Below are 22,708 nucleotides of genomic sequence, written 5' to 3'. Positions count from 1 at the left end.
ATTTTGTAACGTAGAATAACTTGTTTATATTCTTATATCATCTTGATGTAGGCCTATATTAATTTTGCTTTTATCTTTCCAAGTACATTTCTGAGAAAAAGCTTTTCGTTAATAAGTTAATTAAAAATTATATAATTAAAAATTTTTTAAAGGAGCTCAATAAATTTATTATTATTACTATTTTTTTTTACTGTCTGACCTTCCAAGGCTTGCCTATGGACACAGAATTACACACAATTTACAACAATGTTTGTACATGAATGAGGACATTATTATTATTATTATTATTATTATTATTATTATTATTATTATTATTATTATTATTAACAATCTTTTTTTTATTTTTTATTTTTTTTTTTGTTTTTTCAATTTAATGAAATGAGCCCCAACCCCGCTCATTTCAGTCTCAGGCAGACCACAATTTTACCGAGTCCTTATTTTATTTAGTTTCTTTATTATCGATTTTTATTTGGCTAAACTATTAATTTACAACTTTATATGATTATTTATTCATTTAATTTATTTATATTTATGAATTTGTTTGTTTAGTTATGTATGTCCTAGTTTGATTAAGTACTTGATTTATCTGTTTATTTATCTGCTTTTACATTATTAATTTAACCATTTACTTATTTATTTATTTGTTGATTAATCATGTGGCACATTTATATATATAAAGATTGTTTTTTTTATAAGATTGTCTTGTTTCCCCCCCCCCCTATCACAAGGATATGAGATATCACAGAATACAGTTAATTAATTAACAACACAAAACAGAAAAATAAGATCACTGAACGATCTATCTTTTCTAAATTACTTACAGTATTGTATTAAAGGAAGAAGATTACATTTCAGAAAGAGAAAACAGTAATAACATGGTCATTAATTAAAATAAACACTTCTTTTATAACAGTGGCGTATACTGGTTAAAGGGTTTGGGCTACCACTGACCCTATTATTACACAAAATAAATTTTAAAATCCCTATAATAAAATTCCTTACATATTTATGTGAATTCCAGACGTCTTGATTGGGACGAAAATACGTTGATGACTTCGTCCTTGAAATTACAGTTGGGCCACTTGCAAAGTTTCTGTAGAATTTACTTTTCAATGGATATTAGTGCCAAACCGGATAAACGTTCTTGTGTATGAGTTGATCTACAGTAGGGTTTTATTCTCTTCAACGCAGAAAATGTTCTTTCTACTGATGCTGACGTAGCTGGTATTGTCACAATTAATGTTGCCAATTTAAGGACTTCAGGAATAACTTGGTTCAGCTGGTTTTCATATATGGCAGATAATATTTCATGGATAGGTTTGTTCGAAAAATCAAAGACTTCTGCTGAATATATTACATTTAATTCATTTTTCAAACGTACTTGATCAAAGTGACTGTTATAGGACTGAAATAATTTGTTTAGTGCCTCATTCGGGAAGTTTTCTCTATAAGCAGAAAATTTTTGAGAATCTAGAAGATGTGTGAACTGAAGCTTTCCATAATCAGAAAATCTGTCGGTAATTTCCATGTGCATACGATCTAGTATGCTGCCTGTATTTCAATTCATCATCTCCTTTTCTTCGCTTTAATGGTGGTTCCATTGTATTGGCTGAAGAATTTTCATTTTCCATATTACTCCATATGGACGGAAACCCACTACGTCTGAACTCGGATATAGTATTTTTTTTTTTTTTTACTTTCATACCTCTTGCAAGTAGTATGCTATGTCTAGACTTTTTGTCTGAAGAATATTGTAGAGCACATCTGTATGTGCGAACACTTTAGCATAGACTTCAAGAAGAAATATATTCTGAAACTGTGTGAAAAAATTCAAATATCCTTGAGCCTGCACATTTACAGCATCATCCCAGTTTTCTTCAGAGTCATTCATTACAAATGATATTTTTAAAGAAAGCAGTCCGTTTTTCTCTGTATTCCTTTATTGTATTTACAAGCCGAGATGTAAAATTCAATCAGTTGGTACTACTTTTGGGAGTTTCTTGTTCATAAATTCCTTGAGTTTTCTGATCTTTTAGGAGATGATGAGAAAAATGCAGCTAAACCCGACAGTGTTTTGAAAAAAAAATGCGGCATTCTGGAATGGATGAAGTAGTTTGTTGCAAAACTAAATTGAGAACATGGCTGTAACAATGGACAAATAGTGCTTGAGGATACTTTTCTTGAACTTTTGTTTTTAAGCCATTAATATTTCCCGCCATAACTGAAGCACCATCGTATGTCTGTGCAATTAACTTATTGCCGACATTGTATTCTGCTATAACACCTTCCACATGCTGAAACAAAGCAGCAGCAGTTTTGTCCGAACTGACATTTGTGAATCCTATAAACCGTTCTTGAAGAACATTGGCAGTACTATCGACGTATCTTAAAACAGTGGACAATTGACTCTGATTAGAGCAGTCACTTGTTTCATCAACAACAATGGCCACAAAAGGTTTTATGTTCTTTATCATAACCGCACTTATAGCAAATATTAAGTCATTCTGAATTGCGGGAGAAGTACCACGAAATACTGTTGAACTCTCAAGATGATTGGCCAGTAAATGGTCAAATTCACTTAAGGAACTTAAATATTCAATATAATTTCCTTATTGTCTGATTCCACACTCTCGTTATGACCCCGAAAAGCCAATTCTTGTTTTCCTAGAAAGCAGACTGCGTTAATAAGATGCAGTAAAATCTCCCGATTTTTTTTTTCACAAGAGCATTGTGTTGGTTGATGTGTAGAGCTTTTTGCTTATCTAGCTGTAAATCAATTCTTGTCTTCCCAAAGTTTGCAAAGTTCATGCTACTACAAATATGAGCTTTTGATTTGTCGTATTCTAGGACTGCCGTTCGAAGGGAGTTCATATTAGAAAACCCCTCTTTTGACCACACATTAGTTTCGCGGCTAAATAACAAACATGGCCAGCAAAATAGTTTAGACAGTTTAGAAGTACCACACAACCAATTGCACTTACCATATGATGTTGAAGTGAAATGGCGTGTGTACTCTCACTGTTTTTCTTTTACGTCCATGGACAAATTTAACTCAGGAGTTGGTCTTTCCATTTTCACAATTTCAACTTTCTCGTTGTTATGTACGACGGTTAAAAGGCACTTTTAATAAACCTTCTATTACACAGTCATTTTCAACACAAACCTCTCCAGAAACTTGTTCTGCCATATTTTTCACAATATCACTTAATTGGGAAATTAAAAACTTAATAATTCACAATTACTATAACTCTTAGACACTCTAACAAATCACAGATTTAAAATAATGCACTGCAAGAATACAATCACATTCAATTGCTAGCGTACTAAGCGTATTGCTGCTTCGCGCCTGCGAAGAAACCGATCACGAGAGCGGCAACTCGCCCTGCCTACACTGCACGATGGAAACAGAAGGGAGCGGGGGGGAGGGCAGTTGTGCGACAGGACAGCGTGCGCGGAACGGTCACGGGCTACCTCACGTAGCAGCGGTTTCTCCAGTGATGCCGCCTTGACAACTTGTTTCTTTTCGAGAGTAGAGAGCGCATATAAATCTAATAATTAATTTAATTTTAATTACTATGGTAAAACTAATAGTACAAAATTATTACATTATGTTATATTATAAACTTTTTCTTCTGTAATTTCCTTGGGCTACCGCCGGTAGCCCCGGTAGTCCGCAAAATACGCCCCTGGTTTATAACATTTATGTAATAGAGAATTGTAAACATAAATAGGTTAGCTGGGCATAGTGTGTTTAAATTATTTTATCTTACTCATGTATAATTCAGTAAATTGCCATAAAGTTTTTTCCCGTGTTTCTTATTATAGGCTTTGTACCTCGAACGTTTTAGAATTTCCATAAATTCTTCCATTTCCATTTCCCTGTTGTAGTCCATTATTAGGAATACTACATTGCTAATGATCCAAATCACAGCATTATGTTTTTGAGATGGTAAATAATGAAAGTCAGGTTGCGTAATCATGCTAGGTTGTATAGATGTATATGGTGTGTTAAGCCATATACTTATTATATGTTGAATTTTGTACCAGATTTCCTTAACTTTGTTACAGTCAGTTAAACGGTGGGTAACAGTATCTATCTGGGCACATATAGAGCATAGCACAGTTTGTGATCTTTAGATTTTATATAATCGGAGGTTCGTTGGATATATATCATGAACAATCCAATCATTATTATGCAAAATTCACAAGCGGAGAAGTGTGCACGCTAAAGCTCTCGCTCGCAGTAGAAAGGCGCGCCAGTAGTGCAGGCGATGTTGTGTAGTCTTCCGACTCCAGTGTGTAGTGCCACGCAGTGTTCGTTGGCCCCCACATCTGGTTCGCCATTATCCCAGACGCTGAAGCCTGTCGCTGACAGCGGTTGCTCTGGAATACACGAAAATAACTCAGGAATATAGGCAATATATTAGTAAGTCATGTTATGAAACAAGTTTACAATGTTATAGGCTATTTTATGGGGCGAGTCATTGTTTAGGGAACGTGTGAAGAGGGATTCCAAATTTTAACGAATGCAATATCTGTAGGCTTACAACATATTTATAAACGTGTTTCTCATGTTTTTGTATTGACAGCAGTATAAAACAAAATAATAATAATAATAATATCATGGCATCAACTGAAGATGATTTACAATATTCAGTACACAATTTAAATAAGGTCAGTGAAAAATATAACATGGAAATTAATATTGAAAAATCGAAAATCATGTCATTTTGTGGGAAATTCCCTGTACCAAGCAAAATCTGTTTGAATAATAAAATAATAGAAAGAGTAAATACCTTCACTTATCTTGGCTATACACTATCACCTTATGATGAAGTACATATTGCTGAAAAAATATGTAAATATAATAAAACAATGGGGATCATTAATAAAATCATGAAACCCTCACTAGTACAAAGACACACAAGAATAGGCTTGTATAAAACCTTAGCACAGCCAGTATTAAGCTATGGTAGTGAAGCGTGGACTGTGAAGAATAAAGATGTCAGTAGAATAACAGCAAGTGAGATGAAGTTTATGAGAGCAACAGCTGGATATACTCGCTGGGATCATAAAAAAATGAGGACATAATGCAAGAACTTCAAATAGAACCCATTATGCAGTTCATCAGCAAATATCAACTTCAGTGGAAGGGTCATCTCGAACGAATGAATCGATGCAGAATTCCAAAAGCACTGCTTCATTACCATCCATATGGCAAAAGATCTCTAGGCCGTCCAAAGAAGAGATGGACTGAAAATTCTAGTTTGAGACCGTAACAGGCCACTTGGCCTAATACTTGTTAGGAAGATGATGATGATGATGATATCACATTTGTAATGATGAGTGGTGTTATATCACGATCTACGAAGAAAGAGGTTGCTATGATAACAATGGTGCATTAAATAATTATAGTACGACAAATCCTTTCATAATGTGAACTTTATGTCACAAGTTTTGCCGCCGTAATAGAAGTCATGACGTTTTAGTAGTCATGGTAATATTTTACGGCACTGGTGCAATAATGTGGCATATTATGAATGATTTTCACTAACGATGACGAATGTTTATAATAGGCCTACTCGAGAGTCAAATGGCTAGAACGTTATGGAAATTTCAACGTTGACGTCACTTGCTTAACAACGGCAGTGAGTTACGTCAAACTCTTCTGACGTCACTTAGCAACGGTTCGGACTCTTGCATTGTTCTAGTCTTTGCTAAAGGGATAGACAGAGCTGTGTTTTCATGGTGAATGTTCTTAAAGTTGGACATATCATATGCAACAAATTTTATACGGGAATTATATGCCACGCCGACGGAAAATTAAAATTATCTCAAAATTGATAACAGAAGTTTGAATTAGACCTTAAGAAATTTGACTGTACTTTCATTTTCTAATACATATTATATTGAAGTGAGAACAACAGAAATGTCTAATAGCATTTTCTTCCCTTGTTGGTTTTTAATTAAAACTTGTGAATTTTCTTAAATATTTTAATTTCATTTTTAATGACAAAACAACAATAACAACAAAAGAAATAGAATAACTCTTCTCGGATTCTCAGCCAGGTGAGTTTGATATTTGTTTCCAAGCTTTGGATGGCTAGCTCTCCATCGAAAGCCTGTCTAAGAACCCGAGAAGAGTTATTCTAACATCAAACTCTGGGAAAGCCTCAAGTTAAAAAAAATGTTTATGGTGCCTCTTGTAAAATGTCGTAGAAAAACTATATTTGAAACATATAGGCCTATGGTAGCAATTTCTACCCAAAATACTCTCTATACTTCGTGTAACGATAAATTGAGAACCAATAATGCAGCTCACATCGGAAGAAAAATAAACCCGAGTGTCTTCTCCAACAGCCCTCTATAATTGTCTGGAGTGAAGAGATTGGGACTTCAAGTCAATAAATATGGGATGTGATTTGTTTAGTTTCAGTACACTGGACTAGGCAACTATGATCGATCACTCACCGAATATAGTGACCCATGTGTTTGCATGCTGAAGGTCGTTGACCCCTGTGTAAATGTGGTCGTCGACCCAGTTGCCAAAGAGTTTTGGGAGTCTGGTCCTCAGCTCCCGGACTATCTCAACTTCCTTCTTGGAGTTCACGATTCCCAGGTGGGCTCCTTCTGCTTCACATATCAGTTTAGCTTCGTTCCATGTCTTTCCGATGTTATGCAGCTTGAAGTATCCCAGCTTGGGGAACAGAACGTAGCCAGGACGAGGAGGTTCTGAAATGTTGACAAAATCAGCGATCACACAATGTTACTTATAGGACATTATTTGGTCTCGTCAATAATATCCGGATGGATATTTGATCCCGTATAAAAAGTCCTGGATATTTGGTCCTGGTCGTAATGTCCAGTTAGACATTTTTGATCCTGTCCAATTGATCCTTTGTAAAATGTCCAGAACTTTTGGTAAAGTCAATAATGTCCGATAGAACATTTGATCCTGTATGAAAAGACCTGGATATTTGATCCTGGTCATAATCTGCAGTTAGACATTTTTGATCCTGTCCAATTGATCCTTTGTAAAATGTCCAGAACTTTTGGTCAAGTCAATAATGTCCGATAGAACATTTGATCCTGTATGAAAAGACCTGGATATTTGATCCTGGTCATAATCTGCAGTTAGACATTTTTGATCCTGTCCTTTGTAAAATGTCCAGAACTTTTGGTAAAGTCAATAATGTCCGATAGAACATTTGATCCTGTATGAATAGACCTGGATATTTCATCCTGATCATAATCTGCATTTAGACATTTTTGGTCCTGTCCAATTGATCCTTTGTAAAATGTCCAGAACTTTTGGTCAAGTCAATAATGTCGATAGAACATTTGATCCTGTATGAAAAGACCTGGATATTTGATCCTGATCATAATCTGCAGTTAGACGTTTTTGATCCTGTCTAATTGGTCCTTTGTAAAATGTCCAGAACTTTTGATCCAGTCAATAATGTCCGATAGAACGTTTGATCCTGTATGAAAAGACCTGGATATTTGATCGTGGTCATAATCTGCATTTAGACATTTTTGGTCCTGTCCAATTGATCCTTTGTAAAATGTCCAGAACTTTTGGTCAAGTCAATAATGTCGATAGAACATTTGATCCTGTATGAAAAGACCTGGATATTTGATCCTGATCATAATCTGCAGTTAGACATTTTTGATCGTGTCTAATTGGTCCTTTGTAAAATGTCCAGAACTTTTGGTCCAGTCAATAATGCCCGATAGAACATTTGATCCTGTATGAAAGGACCTGGATATTTGATCCTGGTCATAATATGCGGTTAGACATTTTTGATCCTGTCCAATTGGTCCTTTGTAAAATGTCCAGGAAATTTGGTCCCGTCAATAATGTCCGATCGGACATTTGCTTCTGTAGAAAAAATCATGGATATTTAGTTCTAGTCACAACATCTGGTTAGACATTTTTGATTTTGTCCAATTGGTCCTTTGTAAAAAGTCCAGGATATTTGGTCCCGTCAATAATATCCAATCGCACATATCTGCAATGCTTGGGAAAAGTGGCATAAGTGAGTTTCCACAAACATTTTTTATTAATTTATTGACAACTTACGGAACATCTGCTCGCTTGGGAAAAGAGACATAAGTATTCCTCCCATTTCAATAATTCATACAGAAAAAAATGAAATTGAGATAAACCAGTGCGAAGACAGTTTTTCCCTTCTGTAAAATTAACATTTTTGATTTGTGCCACTTTTCCGAGCACTACAGACATAGTCTCGTCGAAAATTCCTGGTTATTTGGCCCTGTCCACACTGTGGAGTAACGGCTAGCGCGTCTGGCCGCGAAACCAGGTGGCCCAGGTTCAATTTCCGGTCGGGGCAAGTTACCTGGTTGAGGTTTTTTCCGGGGTTTTCCTTCAACCCAATATGAGCAAATGCTGGGTAACTATCGGTGCTGGACCCCGGACTCATTTCACCGGCATTATCACCTTCATCTCATTCAGACGCTAAATAACCTTAGATGTTGATACAGCGTCGTAAAATAACCTAGTAAAAAAAATTGGCCCTGGTCGTAATGTCCGGTTAGACATTTGATCCTGTCCAAATGGTCCTTTGTAAAATGTTAAGGACATTTGGTCCCATCAATAACGTTCGGACCATTTGGTCCTCATGGAGAAAGATTAAAGAGAGTTGTGACTGAAATTTGAGGAATTTGGACAAAAATCTATTTTTAGTATTTTCCATTATAAAAAAAATTAAATTCTTCTTTCACTATCAGAAAGTGTCCGTCCTTTTAAACACGCCAGTTGACATTAAACTTGTATCAAAATTTGTTCGTAATGATCTGGATTTATAGCTCGTATGAATTTATGTAACATGATTTCTTCTATTTTGTATAGGCTACAGGTAGGCCTACGTATAGCCCCAATGATGATATGAATAATGATTATGATAGTGGTAGTGATGATGATGAAAATTATTATTATTATATTATTATTATTATTATTATTATTATTATTATTATTATTATTCAAATGTGAGGCGAAAAGGATCATCTTTATTCTGATCTCATTCAGTATTGCTGTTCTTTAAAAAAACAGGGCGTATTGTTACCAACCTCGTGGCTCAACCTGTAAATCAGTTGGTCCCACGTCGCTCTCACAGGTGGCATCGTGGTCAATATTGACTTCCCAGGAACGTTTCTCGCTGGTTTCTTCTTCCAAACCTTCCTCCAGTTTCACCTGTGTAAAAATTCAACTACATCCAAATGACACTTATTTATTCATTAAATACTCCACGCATTTCGAAAGAATTCTGGTATTAGATCATTCCGTTTGTCATTCATTTTTTCCAACCACCGTGTCAAAGGTTTGCAAAAATAAAACCATTGCACATGTACCCAAATAAGAATGTATTCTTTAATTTACAAAAAAGAAGACATTTTCGTAATTACAAAAAGTTAGATATCTGTCTTCATTTATACCTTATATAGTATTTAAAACTACCACCTTAAATGTTTTCTATACTATTTCTGATATCGACGAACTATTTTCGCTAGGGCACATAAGATCTCACTAATCTATCCTATAGAAAAAGAATATATAACAAAAAAATAGTATTTTCAGTACAAAATTTTAGATTTTTATTGGGCCAGTACCCGTAAGTGCGGCAGAAATTAAACTAAATAATAATAATAATAATAATAATAATAATAATAATAATCGTCATCAGGATTTCACGTTTAAGCCATTAAGGCTCGTTCCGATCTCATAGCTTTGAATTGAAGTTTTGGATTCATCTCATCCTCGGCATACCGACACCTCTTCTACTTCTTGGGTTATAATCCAAAATAATTTTTGGTATTCGGCCCGCTTCTATTCTCTGAACATGCTCCCTCTAATCGTTCCTATTGTTCTATTTTACCCAATAGATTATAAATATTTAATTCATTCCTGATATTTTCACTTTTCTCTTTATCTAAAAGCGTGCAACCAGTCACATTTCTTAAAAAGATCATTTCGGCTGCCTCTGTGATTTATTTCTCCTTTTTTGTTAGAGAAATATTAATAATAATAATAATAATAATAATAATAATAATAATAATAATAATAATAATAATAATAATAATGACGTTTACCGCATGTTTGTAACATTAGTAGTTAAGGATATATCGCTATTAAACTTCTATGCTTTTTCCTTGAGATTGTTAAGTTTAAAGTTATTATTTGTGTGTTATTTAATGAAGGTAATTGGTAAAAACACAAAAAATCATCACAACAAGTATTAATTAGTTGTTCTGATTAAACTTTCACTTATTTTCTTAATTAAAAATAACATAAACACAGAAACGATTCATAACATCTTCATCAGATTCTCATCTCAAAACAAATATGGTGGTTATTTCGTCGTTCTGTATGGCTTTCCTCTGTCTACGAGGTATATATCCCACTGGTATCCAATCAGAATATTCTATTGAAACGTTTAGCGCTATTGGTGGCCGGACAACACAACAACGACCTTACTTTCACCCCTCCTGCTGTATGATACAAGATAAAACAAATAACAGAAAGTGGTGATGTTATTTTGTTTACTGCAATAACAAAAATAATAGGAAGTATAGCGATGTTCTTATGTTGTTATTTTGTTTACTGCTCATTTTATTTTTGTTGAAGTAAGATCTGGTGTATTAGAAAAGATGGTATATTTACCAATGCTAACAGGTTAAGATAGCTTTGAATAATTCACTTGAAAGAGGAAGGACTGAAAAGCAGCTGCTAATCCTTATTTAACTCCCATATTGCTTTCAACTTATTTTTAATACTTTATAAAGATGTTAATAAAATTGGTCTACGTATTTGGATATGCGAAAACATATGCAGCATAGTAAAGCTACGCATCTGTCGATTTTTTTAGGCAATCGGAATTAATAGCAGTAGGGATGTCAGCCCTAAATTCTTGCTCTTTTATCCCTAAGGAAACATCCTGGAATTCATTTATATTAGACGTAGAGGGTTAGTAGGCCTCATTACGGTATTGCGGCCAGAAGTCAATAGAGAAAATCCATGGCTCCGTCAGGAATCGAACTCGCAAACTTTCCGTTTGCAGCTCAATGCCTTATCCATGACATCACCGCGTTCTCTACTTTTTACGTACCTTAATTCATTTTTAAATCGGCTGGAAGTGGTTTGATTTGGCCACGCCTCATAGTTTGTTATTGTGGTCAATCTGTTAAGCCTAAGTGATACCATTTGTGAACACACCTTGGCTATGAAGTGCCCAGTCTTATTACGCCTGCTGAGGATCGTGATCTTCAGATCTTGAGGAGACGAACTGCAGTCTGTGGAGTTCGTGGCGAAGGAGGTGCCAGAAAGCAGCAGACTGTAGAACAGCACTAGCCAACGTGATGTTCCCATAGTGACGTGTCTGTAACTGACAGAAGAATAAAGAATAAATAAATAAGGGGAATATAATTTTATTACGATTCGAATTCTTACGTAGGTCAGAATAACAGTGATATATATTATTAGGAAATATATGATAGACTTATCCAGAGATACATTTTGAGATTCGATTGAATTGTTGATAGCGCATAAATTTCTTACATTTGAGAAATCTCCTGGAACGATGTAACATGAATTTTTCTGGTAAGATTATAAAAGATTGAAACAAAGATGATATGTACTTTCGTCTTTTTCTTTTAGTAAGGTAGGTGTCCATGATATGGCCATGCTAAGTTTTGAGAATATTTCTAGCTGCCATTTTGAAAAAAATATGTAAACCACTTTTTTCTTACTCGTTCTCAGTCTAATGGACTTTCTTAAAACAATTTCCTTTCCCCATAAAAATAGCTTTAATTGTCTAAAAAGTCCCAAATTCCAAAAGTCTACCTAGTGGCCATATCAGGAACATGTGCACATGATATGGCTACCCTTGTTCCATGTTCTACAAATCGTGATTGTTGTCAGTTTGATAGCGGAGTTGTGCTAAAATTAAATAATTTTGGTGTAAAATGAATAAATATGACACTAATATTGTTTCTTATAATTCAAAAGTGTAGTCAAAACAGGTTTTTCCATAAAACAATTAAGTTGTTTTTCTTAAAATACAAAACTTTTGCATAATCCCAGCTATAAGGCATGTAAATTTGTCAGGTGAAAAAATAAAAGTGAACTGAACTTGATATGGCCGTGGTGCATTTGATATGGCCATATCAGGAGCAGGTAAGCTTTCACGAAAATCGTTTGATTATGAACAACTCGTAAAAGATACGTCATCAACGACAACACCAATCAACAGAACATTAAAAACTGAATGGAGTACGATGGTTTTCATGAAACAAGTATTTGAAAAACATGCATAAAACAAAGGAGACTTACCAGAGAAAAATAAGAAGAAGTCACATGAAAACCGCAAAACAGGCAACTGACGCCATATTGCTCAACCTGACTGGATGTAAAACGATCACGTGACATACCAGGATGTCCTTTCACTGGATCCTGCTGCAATTTAGCGGATTTTTGGTTAACTAACTCACAATAGGGGGGTGGCCATATCAGGAACAGGAGCACCCATCTTATTGTTGTTGTTATTATTATTATTAAATTATTATTATTATTATTATTATTATTATTATTATTATTATTATTATTATTATTATTATTATTATTATTATAGTCCTATATTTAAAATGTTTTACAAAAATTTCATTACATCATTAGCATCTAATTAATTTTTATATTTCATTTTCTTGAATGCGAGTCCAAAATACAAAACATAAATGAAATCATTTAATATATCCTAAGAACATATATATGTTTTCTGAGTTTAAAAAAAGTCCTTTTTAATTTATTTATAATCCCAAATTGAAGTAATTTATTATATTTTACAGATTTGTAGTATAAATAGATTCAAGTAAATAATTCTAGAGGTATTTACGTAAAACAAGTAGGTTTATAGGTCATTTAACACTTTATATTTATATTTATGTAAAACTTGTCTTTTATTTGAACTTTTGTAACGCTTTCTTAGTCTTGAGTGACTTTCCGTAGGAACTAGAGAGATTTACAATTAATAACTCACAATTAAGACTGTTGATGTATTAGTTTCTATAATTAATATCACTCTAGAAATAATTTCTTTCTTTCGCCTCTTCAAAGGTCTCGTCCCCTTAGGTCTTCCAACTAACACTCTATATGCATTTCTAGATTCACCCATACATACTACTTGCCCTGCCCATCTCAAACGTCTGGATTTAAAGTTCCCAATTATGTCAGGTTATACAGGTGAAGAATACAATGCGTGCAGTTCTGCGTTGTATAACTTTCTCCATTTTGCTGTAACTTCAACCATCTTAGCCCCAAATATTTTCCTAAGCACTTTATTCTCGAACACCCTTAACCTTTGTTCCTCTCTCCGAGTTTCACAACCATACAGAACAACCGGTAATATAACTTCCAGGTTTTTCGAGAGCAGACTGGATGAGAAAAGCTTCTCAACCGAATAATAGCATATATTCATTCTGCGTTTAATTTCCTCTCGAGTGTCATTTATATTTTGTTACTGTTGCTCCAAAATACTTCAATTTTTCCACCTTTTCCAATTTTTATATTTCTATTTCGTACTATGTTCTGGTTACGAGACATAATCATATAACTTACTTAATTTTTCTCGGAGTTATTTCCAAATTTGCTTCAAATAAAATTTCCCTGTTTTCCCTAACTGTTTGTGGATTTTCTCCTAACATATTCACGTCATCCGCATAAACATCTTCACATCTTTCACTTACCTCGATTCCTGAAGCTTCGCTGTTGATAAAGGCAATCTTCAGGCTCTGACACAGCGAGTGTGGAAGGCCACTTCTTTATATACTTACTGACGTGTCTGTGTTATGGGGATTATCTTCCATAACGTCACACTTAAAGCAGCTTATTTTTGTTTTCCTTAAAATGCTAATGTGTGGAAGGGAATCAAGAAGAGTTCACACAGCTGCAAATGTGTGACACATGCCATAGGGTCATAGAACATTCAAGAATAAATTTTGCTCGAATTAAGAAGGTGACAATTTTTAGCACACGTCTTGAGTTCTGTACCTTTGAACGGTTATCCAGGAACGCTGTGGTTGGTTACTTTTGTTGCATAATTATTTGGTGGATGGATTGTTTGTTACTTGTTTCATTTGAGAATGGGTGGGTTGGTTGTTTGGTGGTTTGAGTGAATTGATTGATTTGTTGTGTTGCTGGTTTGTTTAGTCATTTGGTAAATTGAGTGATTGATTGATAAATCGATCTATTGATTGATAGGTTATTTACTGGCTGAGTTTTTGGTTGGTGAGTGGAAAATTTTGAGGAGTAAGTTGATTGGTTGTTTGATTAATTAGTTAATTGAGTAGTTGGAAAGCTCATTGATTGGTTAGTTAAAACTCAATAGAGTCGGTCCGGTTTTTTTGGCACTACTGTATATAAATACGATTTCATAATATTGTGATATCGAATATTTGTAGAAACAGGTTCTGTGTTAAAAAAAATATATATGTATGCAGGAGGTCGCACGAAACCCAGCACGAAAAGCAGCTATCTCTTGGCTTGGCCCCCAAACTCCCCAAATCTAACCTCTCCTGACTTCTTTGTGTAGGGTTTTGTTAAAGACATTGTCTATTCACAGAAACCCAGGAACATTGATGATCAGAGAGTAAAAATTACTCAAGCTTTTCAACAAATCACCCCTCTTATGTTACAACGCACATGGGCTGAATTGCATCACCGTTATGAGTTGTGCAGGGTGCGCAATGGGGGTCATGTTGAGCTCTGAGGAATCTCCCATCTTTCAGTGTTGTATGCACAAAGTTTCAACAAATGAAGTTCAGTAGTAAATGTTTTACGGTGTTTTTATTTTATCCATACCCAAACGGATCACCCTATACATTGATAACAAAAATACAAAATAAGACAATGACAGGGAAGTCGAAGCAGTTCCAGAAATGTTACATAATTCATCTGCAATTATTGAACTCCGGTTCTATTTTATAAAACACATTCCACAAATATATATATATATATATATATATATATATATATATATATATATATAATTTGAACTGGTAATGGAAATTACGGGGAAACGGCTGAACGGATTTTAATGAGTGACCCCTCATTTTCATGCGTGGCATCCAATGTTTTTCGGAAAGATAGTAGTTTTCAGTGAAATGTCAATTTTCCTATTTTCCAAAATCCATAGGTTGTCAGTTTTGAGAACTAATTTTATTGAATCACGGCCGACTTGATTGAATTTCAGAACAAAACACACACTACAATAAACAATAAGCTATTACACGAAGGCCATGACCTGCAGGATTGCCGACATATTTAGAGCTCAATTCAATTTGTTATTAAAAACTGATTCTGCAGTGTATAATTTTCTGAGTACAGCTGTGTATTGGATATTCAAATCTACAAAACTTGAGGTGGTTTGATGACATTATTACCATTAGAAATTAAATATTATTATAGTTAATATCATGATGCATCTATTTTTCATTAATTGTACATAATATTGATGCTATATTGATGACATGAAAGTGAAACGTTTTGAGGTTATGTAAGTAAATGTAGAGAATATCTTAATTTAGATCTTCATTTCTATAATTCACTGAGTGGCTGCTATATATAACTACAAAACTTAAGTAAGATAATAATATTGTTATTAAAAATCAAATATTTTTATACTTATTAACCCAGTGGGGTTGGGTCTTTTTCATATACTTAATGGCGGTGTAGTGTAGATATTGATATGTGTCATTGTCTTCAGTATTGGCTCGAGAGAGCGCAAAAATTACAGTTCCTAAGGAAAGATAAAAAGGTATTACTTACTGATAAAATAAGAGGCCTAGAAAATTTTGTAGTCTCCAGATCATTTCAGCAAGATGTCTTAGTAGGATAAAATGATTTTACGCTCTACATTCCAAGTTCTACATGCAGCAGCTATACGAAAATGCTATTGTTCGAAAGCTTAGCAAACCTGAATTTTTTTTTTTAACTTTTGCCTACAATCCACAATGACCTGAAATAGCTACTGCTATCGTCCTGACATTGATACTTGCGTTTTCGCGTTGAAACTCAAAAACTGAAGTTGGATAGGTTCAAGAAAAAGTATTTGGCCTAAAAAATCCATTCAGAGGGAGTATGTTTCATTATTATGGAAGCAAATAACTTTCAGAATGTCTGGTATTCTTCATTGAAAATAAATCTGAACAATTTGAACGTCTAACGAACTTAGTTTGCAGCAGTATTTGCTGCCGAAGCCACTAGTTATGATATATTCGTTATCTCCAAAACTGTCAACGATAAACGACGTCGATTCCGTAACGCCCCATTGTGAGCTCAGCTTGCTGTAGTTCTTCGAACTTTGATGGATTCGTGTTGGGTGCAGATAAAGTAGCCGCCTTCTTGACACGAGATATCTGCTGCTATAATTTACGTACTCTGACAGCTTATTTATATATAAACAGAACCAAAGCCCGGACGTCACAGTACAATTTCTGCAGCTTGGCGAGTTCGAAGTGCATCTTTAACGGTGAGTCATGTTATTCCACTGAGTGTTGATAGCTAATTTCTAATGGAGACACATTCTGCACTGTTAGACAAGAAACACGACATCATTCCCAAACATACAATTTGCTAATGCTCCTTATTTAAAAAATCAATTAAAATTGCTTTTTAAAGAAAAAATTTGAAGTTCAATTGTTGTGATATGTGTGTTTTTCCTTCTTCTTTTTTCTTATTTTATTTTATTTTATTTTTTTTACTTTTTACTCTGTTATCTAATAAAATATCTTAACATTATGTGGAAATGCCCCCTGAGCACAAGTATGTAACTTACTCTTTCTGGGGGTGCTAGAGATTTTTATATAAAAAAGCAATATGTATCTTTGTTCTGGAAATAAAGTAGGCTTATTATTATTATTATTATTATTATTATTATTATTATTATTATTATTAAAGTAAAAATTAAAAAAAAATTATTATAAAAATCGTAATAAGTTTATATTACTTACTTACTTACAAATGGCTTTTAAGGAACCCGAATGTTCATTGCCGCCCTCACATAAGCCCGCCATCGGTTCCTATCCTGTGCAAGATTAATCCAGTCTCTATCATCACACCCCACCTCCCTCAAATCCATTTTAATATTATCCTCCCATCTACGTCTCGGCCTCCCTAAAGGTCTTTTTCCCTCCGGTCTCCCAACTAACACTCTATATGCATTTCTGGATTCGCCCATACGTGCTACATCTCAAACGTCTGGATTTTAAGTTCCTAATTATGTTAGGTGAAGAATACAATGCGTGCAGTTCTGCGTTGTGTAACTTCCTCCAATCTCCTGTAGCTTCATCCCGCTTAGCCCCAAATATTTTCCTAAGCACCTTATTCTCAAACACCCTTAACCTATGTTCCTCTCTCAGAGTGAGAGTCCAAGTTTCACAACCATACAGAACAACCGGTAATATAACTGTAAGTTTATATTACAGGCACATAATCATGACACAAGACGAAATAATATTTCAACATTAGTAGAACCTAAATGTTTCACATCTGCTTGTCTAAAGCATAGCATTAATTTTGGCCCTCGGTTGTATAATTCTTTAGCTAAATTACACCCAGAACTTCTAACGTGTAACCCACTAACATATAAAAGAAAATTAGAAACGTGTTAATGCCTTCAATTTGATTAAATAAATTTATAGCCTATGTGTATGAATTAATCAGCATATATTATATTTGTGTTCTATAATTTCGGAATATGTATTTTTCATAAATTGTCCTACTTGATTCACATACGATATTATTCTTTTGTATGTTAATATTATATTATGTCATTTCATTGTAGTTGTAATTTTACTTTTAGTTCCTATTTACTTTATTTTATATATTCCTCTTATATTAATAATATATCTGAACTGCGACCGAACATGAGCGTTGCTTACATTTTATTAATATTATTGCATCCTCTTTTTTATATTGATGTATTATTTTATTTCTATACTAGCCGTACCCGTGCGCTCCGCTGCACTTGTTAGAAATAAATATAAAGTAAAATAGGGCATTTGATCCGGGGAACATTCGTGTTTGATAGAAGGATAAATCGTTTATTATGTTACTTAATTTAAATTGTATTAAAAAATTAAAATGCGATCATTTTGATCCAGAGACCACTCATTTGGTCATAAAAATTATTTTAGGAAATACAGGAAACGAATGTACAGAATATCAAGTTTTCTGTGCATAAGAAGCTGTTTTAATCTTACCTGTCCTCGATTCACTCAGAAGTTACTGTAATAACATTATAGCATTATGTCCATCTAGAGAAACTACACTTTCCAATGGTGAATTAATAATTAATTATACAAATCGGTTAATTTAGCTTCCGATATTACCTCATACAAACACAGAAACATTCTCTGTAGGCTATGTTTCATAACTTTCGATTGTTGTTGTCCAAGGCCCCATATAGGCGAAGTCATTTGTTTTTATTTCAGTACACCGCCTTAGATGGCGTTGTTATTGTAATTTTGAAACTTATTTATCTCATTAAATATCAGTCCTATCAAAATTTTGCATGGATCGGAAATTATTTTTAAAGAAACTTTTGTTATGTAATATTTTTCATGTAAATTAATAATAAGGGAGATATTTCGATTTATTTAATTCAAGCCCCCTTATAACCCCCCTTTTAAATAACATATTTTGAATGCCATATAGCCTAAATTCTAAGTTACAACGAACTTAATTTATATTCCAATTTTCATATAAATTGGTTCAGTCATTATCGCGTGAAAAGGTAACAAACATCCAGACAGACAGACAGACAGACAGACAAACATGCAAACAAAAATTTCAAAAAAGCGATTTTCGGTTTCAGGGCGGTTAATTATATATGTTAGGACCAATTATTTTTGGAAAATTGAAAATTACCAGAAAATTTTCGGCTACAGGTTTGTTATTAGTAGCCTATATATCTATTGTTGTAATTATATTCTGTAGTCCGATGTATTATTCTGTATTATATGTTCTCTTCTGATGAAAGAGTGATGGAACGGAGAAAAATTCTCTCCGGCGCCGGGATTTGAACCCGGGTTTTCAGCTCTACGTGCTGATGCTTTATCCACTAAGCCACGCCGGATACAATCCCGACGCCGTTTAGAATCGTCTCAGATTAAGCTCCATCTCTCGGGTTCCCTCTGGTGGCCGCCCTCTGCACTACGTCATAGGTGTCTATGAACGCAGGACCGAAGTCCATATATGTGTTGAGGTGCACTCAGATGAGTGACTAATTGGCCGGGATCCGACGGTATGGGCGCCGTCTTAAATCACAAAGTGATTTATTACGCATATCATATATATATATTTTGATGTACCGAAGTACATATGATATTTCCATGCAGATATTCTGCGTCATTACATGATGAAAGAGTGATGGAACGGAGAAAAATTCTCTCCGGCGCCGGGATTTGAACCCGGGTTTTCAGCTCTACGTGCTGATGCTTTATCCACTAAGCCACGCCGGATACAATCCCGACGCCGTTTAGAATCGTCTCAGATTAAGCTCCATCTCTCGGGTTCCCTCTGGTGGCCGCCCTCTGCACTACGTCATATATGATATGCGTAATAAATCACTTTGTGATTTAAGACGGCGCCCATACCGTCGGATCCCGGCCAATTAGTCACTCATCTGAGTGCACCTCAACACATATATGGACTTCGGTCCTGCGTTCATAGACACCTATGACGTAGTGCAGAGGGCGGCCACCAGAGGGAACCCGAGAGATGGAGCTTAATCTGAGACGATTCTAAACGGCGTCGGGATTGTATCCGGCGTGGCTTAGTGGATAAAGCATCAGCACGTAGAGCTGAAAACCCGGGTTCAAATCCCGGCGCCGGAGAGAATTTTTCTCCGTTCCATCACTCTTTCATCATGTAATGACGCAGAATATCTGCATGGAAATATCATATGTACTTCGGTACATCAAAATATATATATATATATATATATATATATATATATATATATATGATATGCGTAATAAATCACTTTGTGATTTAAGACGGCGCCCATACCGTCGGATCCCGGCCAATTAGTCACTCATCTGAGTGCACCTCAACACATATATGGACTTCGGTCCTGCGTTCATAGACACCTATGACGTAGTGTAGAGGCCGGCCGCCAGAGGGAACCCGAGAGATGGAGCTTAATCTGAGACGATTCTAAACGGCGTTGGGATTGTATCCGGCGTGGCTTAGTGGATAAAGCATCAGCACGTAGAGCTGAAAACCCGGGTTCAAATCCCGGCGCCGGAGAGAATTTTTCTCCGTTCCATCACTCTTTCATCATGTATTGACGCAGAATATCTGCATGGAAATATCATATGTACTTCGGTACATCAAAATATATATATGTTCTCTTCTGTATTATACGAGTATAAATACATAAAAATTGCTCTTAATGGGTTGAAGGAAAATCCCGAAAAAACCTCAACCAGATAACTATTCCCAACCAGGATTTGAACCCGTGTCCGCTCGTTTCACGGTCAAGCAGGCTAACCGTTAATCCACAGCGGTAGATGCTAAGTCATCGTCAATGCAGGAATAATTAAACTTGTTTTTCTTTTTTTTGTTGTTGCTCTAGTTCCCATGATGTGGACCTGTGTGCGTTTCTTTGTGTTTACCTGGATAGTCGCGATCTGTACGGCAAACCACACGGAGTATTCTGACTGCAGCGCTCCTGATGACAAGGATGTCACCATCTCAGTCTTCAGCAGCCGTAACAAGACGCGGCAGCTGAAGGCACAGGTAATTCTCCGCCAGCTGTTATGAATAGTCCAGGTGTTCTTACTTTATACTTTAAAGGTGAAACATGCTATTTTTCCCTATTATTATACAGGGCATATCAAAAGTCCGGTAACACTTTCAATATTTTATTACACAAAAACTACTAATGATAGCATTTTCAAACACACGTCAGTTTAAAGTCAAACTCTCAAAGTTCGTTTTACACCTTACAGAGATTCAATGTGTGAACCACGAGTGACTCGGCAGATGTCCAAACGATAATCAATCTCTTCCCATACCCTTTTCAACATATCCTCTGTGACCGTGGCTGCAGCTTCTCGAATTCTGGTTTTTAGTTCCTCTAAATCACGTGACAAAGGCGGTACAAACACACGGTCCTTTTGTTACCCCCATAGAAAAAAATCACATGCAGTCATATCGGGTGACCTTGGTGGCCATGTCATGAAACATCTGTCCCTTTATCCAGCACGTCCTATCCAACGATCAGACATCTCCGTATTCAGGTAAGCACGAACTGCATTGTGGAAATGTGGCGGAGCCCCATCTTGCTGAAAGATGAAATCGTCATCGAGATCTTGTCTAAGTTGAGGCACCAACCATTGCTCCAACATGTCCAGTCACAGTAGCCTCAATGAAGAAGAAAGGTCCGTACAGTTTTCGTTGTGACAACGCGCAGAAAACATTCACCTTTGGTGAATCACGCTCATGTTCAATGATTCTGTGAGGTTTCTGTGTACCCCAAACACGACAGTTGTGCTTGTTAATTTTCCCACTCGTATGGAATGTCGCTTCGTCGCTGAAAATTAAGCGCTGAATAAGTCATCGTCGTCTGCTGCCTGTTGTTGTAGCTAGCACGATCGAGGAACGAAGCACGGCTACATTCACTCATGACGCACGTCGGAGTGGTAGCATCAAAATCGGAATCGCGATCAAGAGTTAATTTTCGGGGGCGGGGTGGGGGGGACAAAAAAAAGCAAAACAAATAAAGTCCATAAACCTTCCACGAACTCTCTTGCCGCCATAACTCCGCCGAATGTGCAGCGGGAAGAAAGTTGATCAGTGTTGCCAACTTCGATCGAAAGAGCCGCTAAAAAAAAAAAGTAAAATATAGCTGCGAAGGAGCTAAATTTTATAATTGAGAATTTTAAAGCTATAATTTAATATGAAAAGCTTTCTATATTAAAATGTTGCCAAAATGACAAAGCGGAGCGAAACATATATATATATATATAATATATATATATATATATATATATATATATAAGTTAAATGTACATAAAAGTTATAATGTGAAATAAGGCATGATCTCATGATCTCATAATTCAATATGACACTGTGTAAAGGAAATACAAGTCAGTAGCTACAGGTCTAATGGAAAATCATTTACCTTTTATGTTCTTATCTTAGCGCTATATTAAAAACTTTGTATCGTTGCAAATATTATAGCAGAGAATATCATTGCCTACTCATTTTATTTAGAACCGCCTTCCTCATCCCCCTTTTCAACAAATCGACGCAACACACAACACAAAACAAGCAAAGCGGTTCTCTAGAGTTCGATTGTTGCGCCAATTGAGGAGCAAAATTTTGTATCCTGGTTTAAAGAGAAAATTTTATTGTCTGGTATCTAAATTTGTAAAATGATAGATTTTACCCCAGATTTTATTGTTGCTAAAAAAACGTCCCTTGGGGCATTTTCAAGAAAAGGGAGCTTAAGAGGAAACCAAAAAGGCTAGATCTAGCCCCAAAAGAGCCAAATTGGCAACACTGAAGCTGATGTGTAGGCCTAGATCATATAAATGAGATCTGGGGTGAAGGGCAGAGAGTTTCGCGAGCTCTAACTGTAGTGCAAGGGACAACTCTGTGCCCCCAAGCATTATGGACGGTAGAGCA

The 22,708-nt window shown here is 35.4% G+C and overlaps 2 protein-coding genes across 3 annotated transcripts in view; one reads left to right on the top strand and one right to left on the bottom strand.

Annotated features, from left to right (window-relative positions):
* Positions 1-22,708, top strand: part of LOC138715593 (uncharacterized) — a 131,024-nt gene that overhangs the window by 103,455 nt on the left and 4,861 nt on the right. For both annotated transcript variants that reach the window (XR_011336515.1, XR_011336511.1), the window contains exon 10: positions 20,652-20,815. The gene's annotated coding sequence lies outside the window, so the exon portion shown is untranslated. The remainder of the gene's footprint in view (positions 1-20,651; positions 20,816-22,708) is intronic.
* LOC138715579 (hemolymph lipopolysaccharide-binding protein-like) lies at positions 712-13,810 on the bottom strand. The gene is made up of 5 exons (XM_069848655.1): positions 13,759-13,810; positions 11,234-11,402; positions 9,091-9,214; positions 6,472-6,732; positions 712-4,383 (listed from the first exon to the last, which is right to left on the bottom strand). Exons 2-5 carry the CDS (start codon positions 11,384-11,386, stop codon positions 4,226-4,228), a joined length of 696 nt encoding a protein of 231 aa, XP_069704756.1. The 5' UTR covers positions 11,387-11,402; positions 13,759-13,810; the 3' UTR covers positions 712-4,225.

The sequence above is a fragment of the Periplaneta americana genome, chromosome 2, assembly GCF_040183065.1.
Source record: "Periplaneta americana isolate PAMFEO1 chromosome 2, P.americana_PAMFEO1_priV1, whole genome shotgun sequence".
Lineage (NCBI taxonomy): Eukaryota > Metazoa > Arthropoda > Insecta > Blattodea > Blattidae > Periplaneta > Periplaneta americana.
Note: the sequence above shows the minus strand (reverse complement) of the source record. Positions and strands in the feature narration are given on the sequence as shown.